Source organism: Neophocaena asiaeorientalis, unplaced genomic scaffold, assembly GCF_003031525.2.
Source record: "Neophocaena asiaeorientalis asiaeorientalis breed wild unplaced genomic scaffold, Neophocaena_asiaeorientalis_V1.1 scaffold236, whole genome shotgun sequence".
NCBI classification, from domain to species: Eukaryota; Metazoa; Chordata; class Mammalia; order Artiodactyla; family Phocoenidae; genus Neophocaena; species Neophocaena asiaeorientalis.
In genome coordinates, this window is record NW_020173418.1 from 1,187,089 (window position 1) to 1,193,760 (window position 6,672).

Below are 6,672 nucleotides of genomic sequence, written 5' to 3' on the forward strand. Positions count from 1 at the left end.
CCTTGCCAGAAGCATCGGGGGCTTTTTCTCCAGTCCTGACCCGGAGCACCTGGTAGGGCTCCTGGAGTAAAACCCACAAGTGTGACGCTCAGTGAGCCTCCAAGTTTTCCTACAAGTTGCTGACTCTGGCAGCCGCTTCTGAGGCTGGTGAGGCCTGGCTCTCTGTCCTCACTCTTCTCTCCAGTTTTCGAGGCAGCAGTTGGCCCCGCGACCTCAATTTCCTCATGATCCAAGACGAGTGGCTAAACTGTAGTTTTCTCAGCTTTTTCCTTATTGTGAGGACAGAAGTGGCTTCCAAGCTCTGTGCATGCCAGATCGGAAACCACTGTAACCTACTGTAACTTCCACGCTTAAAATTAATATGATTATAGAGATAATCCCCGCCCCCCCGCGCAGACGTGTGAATGAATACACGCGTGTGGTGGTGCGCTACTGGGGACAGGGCCTCGGGCCTGCGCCTAAGCTCCCTGGATTAACTGATCCGACAGTGTAAAGGGATGGAAAACGGAGGAAGGCGTTTCCTGACTCATGCTTGTGGCTTTGGCTCCCCGTTCGAAGGGAAGAGTGCCCGGGCTGGGGTGCGGGGGGCGTGGCGTGCGAAGCCCGCGTTGCGCCCGTGAGAACCCAGGACCCCTAACCACTGGACCACAGGGCAAACACAGCGGCCGCCGGGCCAAAGAGAGCTAAAACCGTCAGGGAACGCTCCGGTCCCCTCCGCAGCCTGCCGCTCGCCCCTCCGCGGACACAGCTCCGCGGCGGCGGCCCCACCCTCCCCGCAGGCCCGGGAGCCAGGCTGCGGCGGCGCCGCCCTCGAGGGAGGAGCCGGGCCCAGGGCGCCCTTCACGGCGGTGGTCTAATACATACTGGAGTAAACATTTAACCTGTAACTACTACTGTTACTCACACCCGTAGTGGATATGGTACCGCATGTAACTCACTGGTAGAACAACTAGTCAATGACGTGATGAAAATCGACACTTCCGATTAATACGCTGACGGATGGGGCCCAGAGCTTCCCGGGCCTCCATTTCTCCAGGTTTAAATGGAGAGAGACATTTAATTTGACGTGAGGTGTGCTAGTGGAAAAAAACCAAACTGTGGCAAGTTGAAAGAGTAAGTAAGAAAAAAAAGAACTCAACGTTCCCATACCGGGAGTCGAACCCGGGCCGCCTGGGTGAAAACCAGGAATCCTAACCGCTAGACCATATGGGAACTTCCGAAAGTCTGCTTTCCTCGATGCGACATATATTATTTGCGTCAGCTTGTCGTCAGCACCATCACACGACTTCTGCGCACCTCAGGCCTTGCTCCGGCTGGTAGAAATCTGTGCTGACTGCGGCTGCGCGAGCCCGCACTTCATGGACCCGCCCGCCTACGCAGCGCCGGCCGGCACATCCGGGCCCCTCCCAGGGGCGGGAACTCCTCCTCCCGGAAGTGTTCCCCAGAACCGAAGCGAGGGTGGCTGGGCGCTAGTCGTAGTCACCGTCCGCACTAGCACACCCCGCTGGGACCCTGGCCGCCCCGCCACCGAAACCCAACTTCAGCGGTAAATAACGGAGGGCTATTGCTTGTCCTTCGATGTCAACTGACATCTAAAACAAAAGACACCTCTTCTCCCCCCACCCCAGTACCGAGTTCCCCGGGAAAATCTTTTCCTCAGAAAGGAAAAACGGGGTGTTATCTTTAACTCATTTTAGCTTGAAGATCTCACAGGTTGGCACTTTGTTGGTAACAGGTTTTGGCCTGAAATTCAACCTTTTATGTGGGTGGAGGGATGCCCTTTGTTCCTCCGGTCACAGCGTTTCCTTTTCAGTGCTTCGATTAGGCTGTTTCACAGACAACTCAAGCTCGACGTAGTGCCCCGCCCAGCCCCGGACCGGCCAAAACAAAAAAAATTCCCTCCAACCGGAAAATGTGCGCTTACAGCGGTTAAAGTATGTATTAAAGGCTCAAGAATTAAAACAGTGTGGTTCCTGTGTCTGACATTAAGATCAATGAAACAGAATGGAACCGCCAGAACATGGTACGGGTATACAACATTGGGATTAATCGAAAGAAAAAGGTGGCATCACGAATCAGCGATAAGGGTGGTCCCCTGTACGTGGATCTGTGGTAGAAAATAGGAAGTTGAGTGCAGGACTCGCCCTGTACCTCACCTGAAAACACAAAAGTTCTTGAGGAAAACACTGGCGAATTCCCTTACCGTCACATCAACTACAATCCCAAAGCAAGAAATCATAAAATAGCTGAGTGATAAATTCAACTGTACTAAGAAAACTGACTTAAAAACACAAGAGCTGAGAGATGCTCCCGATAGCTTTCACCTTGCTCTTTGAGCTATTCATTTGGTCTGTGCAGGTTAATGGAATGTGTTTTATAACAAAAAGTTTGCTTTGTTTTTTTTTTAAAACCACCATAAGCAAAATTAAAAGACAAACTGGGAAAAAAAATTTACATCTCATATTATGAACAAAAAACTAACATCCATCAAACATAACAATTAGCTCCTAGAAACTACTAAAAATATCAACAAGCCAGTAGGAATATGAATTGACACAGAGTTCCTGGCCCTTCAACAAATTAAAAGACTCACTCTTGGAAAGATAAAGGCAAGTTTTTAAAAACTTGAATGGTCTCTTGAAAGATTTCCCTTGAAAATCTAGGTCCGATCCTTTTTTACCTTCTGGCTTAAAACCTGCCAAGCGCTGCCCATCTACTCGGGTGTGTGTGTGTTTTATCGATGAGGAATCATTCTGTCCTCATCTGTTAGCTGTGTATGGTTTATTCCTCCATCAAAATCACTTTTAAGGATCTAGTGAAACCAAAGCACCTACTTCTTGTCCTCCCCTGCCATTAACTGTTCAATATTTCATCCTTTAATGAAAAACCACAGCTGATTTATGCATCAGGTTGTTACAGTTGTTCAGTGATATGAACTAACCTAACAGGTTTGTGCCTGCCCCACATGAATACGTCCTGAGACAACAGAAGTCTAGAAGTGGTTTCAGAGTAGTGGCTTTCAACATTACTCACTTTGTCCCTTCAAACTTCCCCACCTAACAAAGTTCGAAACATGCAGACCAGAGAAGTATTAAGGAGGGAGGAATAGCTGGGGTGGGGGGCAATCTGTGAAGGAAGAAGGCCTGAGATAATGCAGCCACATCGAAGAACAGCTGTGCTCACTGCCTTGCTTCTGTGGTGGCAGGTCAGGGAGCCCCGGGCTCCAGCTGCTTGAGTTTCTCCTGCAGCCCCTGGAGCTGGCTTCGACCCCAGTCGATGCGGATCTGAAGGCTGGCCATGTCTGCAGCCAGCTGCAGACCTAGAGGAAGAGGAGAGACTGTCACCATGGTATCTGTGGTGACAAATGACTCAGGGGGCTCTGGACATCCCCAGGCCTCTCTGGCCTTCACACTTCCTAAAACATTCCAGGTATAGCCTTGCATTGGCTCCTTGAGAACCTCACTGGACCCATACCCTCATGTCCTTCAGGTCGTTGCTAAAATGTCACCTCCTCAGATACTTCCTTGACCCCCTTATATCACCCACCAGGAACTAAAAATTCACAGATCATAATATAGGCTCATGCCCTTATTTCCTTTTTTTCTCCATTATCACAGCCCCTCACTGCTCTTGTCCTCTCTCCTTCTACCTGTTTTCTCTGCCCCCAAGATTGGTCCACACTCTGGATCCACCTCTACGTTGCTTTCACCTGATGCTTCTCCTGGAACAGCTGCTGTCAAGTCCTCTGGGCCATCCACACCACCCAAGTCCACTGGCCAGTCCTGTCTTCAGCCTAACTGCCTGGCAGCAGAGCTGGCCACACACCTGATCACCTCCCTCCAGGGCACATCTTACCCTCTTGGTGTTGCTCCTGCCTCACTGTTGCTTCTAAGTCTCCTCGACTGGTTTCTTCCCTTCTTTTTTCTCTTACTTCCTGTCCACATTCCCAGGACCTCTGCTGATCTTATCTCATTTCAACTTTAATGCTGTGCCTGTTAGCAACTTGGGAATTTAAAACCAGTGTTATGCAGTGGGCTCCCAAATCTCTCTCTCCAGCCCAGTCCTCTTCCAAACTCCAGATGCATGTGGCCAAGCATCTGATCAGAATCTCCACCACACAGTACCAGGAACACACCCCACACCACTCCTGACTTCCCCTCGGCTGTTGCTGCTCCGCAGCCCTCCCACTCCAGGTGAGGGCATCCACCCTTTCAAGCATTCTGGCTAGAAACTGTGGGCTCATCCTTCACTTCACTCCTTCCCTTACTGCCCAGTTGATCTGTCAGCAAATCCTGTGGCTTTTACTTGAAAAAACGGGCAGCTTTCCACCACTTACCCCATCCTCCACTGCCCTCCCCCCGCCCCCCTCCACTAGACCACTGGCCTCCTCTCTGCCATTCCAGATACAACCTTGCCTCAGAGCTCTGCCCTGGCTGGTCCCTGCACCTAGAACACTGTCCCCCCAGATCACCAAAGCTCTCTCCTTCATCTCTTCAGAGGCCTTTCCAGGCTACCATTCACAAAACAGCTTCCCCAGCTCACTCCATACTCTACCTTATTTTTTCATAGCAAGTCTCATTATCTGGTATTATATTTAGGGCCTACTTATTTGTTTGCATGTTGTTTTTCTGCCCTCAATGAAATAAACATCCCATGAAGCTGTTTGCTCCTTTTGTTTACTGCCAGCACCTAATATGAACCTGGAACTCTGCCAATAGCGAATAAACGCTTTTTGAAAAAACAGAAGGTGTGCAACAAAAGTCTGCAATGGAGAAAACCTGCAAAGCCCTTTGCAGGCTAATCCCAGCCCTGGCATTAGTGCTCAAGTGCTCCCTGTAGATAGGGGGTCCACTCACCCTCCCGGAAGCTGGCTTGAGCTTGCCGTAGACTGTGAGGAACCAGGATTCCAAACCAGTTCAGAGGGTCCTGGGGAGCTGGGGAGGGGTCTGGCTCCGGGGTCCTCGTGAGACCCTTGCGCCTGCGCAGAACTGTAAAAAGAAAGGCTGGAGGTTGGGGGGCTTGTTACCTGGCCCCTGTTTTCTCAGTGACACAATGTTAAACTTCATTTGAGCTCATGATCCTAGAAAATACCGATAGTTGGAAAATCCTCTCAACCTTTTATGTTCTGGAAAACAGCTTACTACAAAGAACCACCCTTCCCCTTGTGGTTCATGTGAATCTGTCCACTCTTTCTCTTGACTATCATAAAACCAGCAAATGACACCCCTTGTTTACCCGTGAAAAAGCCACATACTGACTTTTCCCATTTCGCCTTAACATGCTGAAAGGCCAGACAGACCCTTCAACTCCCTGTTCTTTGTCTCACGAATGATTGAGATTAGAAGCTTGTCCCGCTGAAACTAGCTAGACAAAAATATCTTCTGCTCAGCTGAGACTTCCTCTGATTGCAAAACAATTCCAACTGTAAAGGACCTCACCTATAACTTTCTCTCTCTCCCTGTAAAAGTCTAAGGCAAAAAACCACTCTGCTGAGACATTCTACATTCTGATGTTCAGGTCTGGGGTGCTCTCTCTATTGTAACAGCCTAAATAAAATCATCTCCTCTGTTGTCCTGTGCATTTTGTCTTTGACATCGGAAGGGGCCCTACGGGAAGAAGGGGCGGGGGGACTCACCTGCCTCGCGGGGTCCCACCTCCTCTGGAGTCTGGGTGCCGGCTCTCACCATCCAGAACTTCTGGGGTCCGTCCTGGGCCTCGCTATAGAACGAGAAGGGAGGCTGGACCTTTGGCGGCCCCGACCTGGCCCCTGCCTGCCCACCCGCTGCAGCGTGACAGGGACCTCACCTGGTGCAGACGCGGACCTGGGGCTCCATGCGGGAGGCATACTGCAGAGGCCCTACCGACTTCGCACCCATGGCGTAGCGAGCTTTGGAGAGCGAGAGCCAGCCCTGGGAAGAGAGAGGAGAGCGGTGAAACTCAGTAACCTTCATGTGCCGGCCCGCCCGCCCCAGGCTCCCACCTCCTCCACCCGGGCGTTCAGCGCCGCCCGCTTCGCCTCCAGTTCCTCCAGGTCCCCGAGCAGCTGCAGGAGAACGGAGTCCAACTCGGCTCGCGGGTCCCGCGCCGCCATGGGATCCACACACCCTCAGTAGCCGGCTCCCCAGGTCGCCCAATCAGCGTCCGCCGTGCCAGAAGGACAGCCAATAGGCGCGTGAGGTCCGTCCCCGAGGGGGCGTTTCCAGCCTTGGGCCGAGACGCCCACTGGGTGGAGGCGACTCGCTGAGTTCCTTTCAGGATAAGCACCCTCAGGGCAGCGGCCCGGGGAGGTGATTAGCGCCGCGTCACGCGAGCACCGGAAGGGGACCAGCCACCCGGATAGTCGGCGAGAGCTGTGGGTGACTCCGAATCGCTTTTGGAATCGGCCGTTTTTTAAAGTACGGCTGTCGCAGTGGCGATGGAAGGAAGCATAGCTGTTCGGCAACCATTTTAAGGGAGGGGCGGCTTTAAATTCAATTCTAGAACCGGCCGCTAGGCGATCATCCGGTCAATCGCTGTGCAGCTTTTACAGTTGCTGCACTATTTCGAGCCTACAATTATGATTATTTTAGCTGTTCGTCGTCTTCTAATTAACATCCCGTTTCGCACGTTAGGTAGTGAAACCACGGCCGACGCCTTTATTAACGGCTGTTCTAAGCCACGTGACAGCACCTT

At 51.7% G+C, this 6,672-nt stretch overlaps 2 protein-coding genes and 1 non-coding gene across 5 annotated transcripts in view; 1 reads left to right on the top strand and 2 right to left on the bottom strand.

The window, feature by feature from the left end:
• Window positions 1-1,140: 1,140 nt before the first annotated feature.
• Window positions 1,141-1,212, bottom strand: TRNAE-UUC (transfer RNA glutamic acid (anticodon UUC)). The gene has a single exon. It is a non-coding gene; the product is annotated as a tRNA-Glu (tRNA).
• Window positions 1,213-1,915: 703 nt separating this feature from the next.
• Window positions 1,916-6,137, bottom strand: VMA22 (vacuolar ATPase assembly factor VMA22). Its single transcript, XM_024747290.1, has 5 exons — window positions 5,981-6,137; window positions 5,806-5,909; window positions 5,636-5,718; window positions 4,857-4,988; window positions 1,916-3,319 (listed from the first exon to the last, which is right to left on the bottom strand). Exons 1-5 carry the CDS (start codon window positions 6,089-6,091, stop codon window positions 3,207-3,209), a joined length of 543 nt encoding a protein of 180 aa, XP_024603058.1. The 5' UTR covers window positions 6,092-6,137; the 3' UTR covers window positions 1,916-3,206.
• Window positions 6,138-6,267: 130 nt separating this feature from the next.
• The window catches only part of IMP4 (IMP U3 small nucleolar ribonucleoprotein 4), a 6,483-nt gene continuing 6,078 nt past the window's right edge, over window positions 6,268-6,672 (top strand). For 2 of the 3 annotated variants that reach the window (XM_024747288.1, XM_024747289.1), the window contains exon 1: window positions 6,268-6,395. The gene's annotated coding sequence lies outside the window, so the exon portion shown is untranslated. The remainder of the gene's footprint in view (window positions 6,396-6,672) is intronic. The other variant, XM_024747287.1, reaches the window with a different exon arrangement.

Coding starts and splice junctions, on each gene's coding strand:
- VMA22 (XM_024747290.1), bottom strand. CDS start 6,091: ATGGCGGCGCGGGACCCGCGAGCCGAGTTGGACTCCGTTCTCCTGCAG. Junction 4,989..5,635: donor GGTGGGACCCCGCGAGGCAG/GTGAGTCCCCCC, acceptor TTCTTTTTACAG/TTCTGCGCAGGCGCAAGGGT. Junction 3,320..4,856: donor TCAAGCCAGCTTCCGGGAGG/GTGAGTGGACCC, acceptor CTCTTCCTCTAG/GTCTGCAGCTGGCTGCAGAC.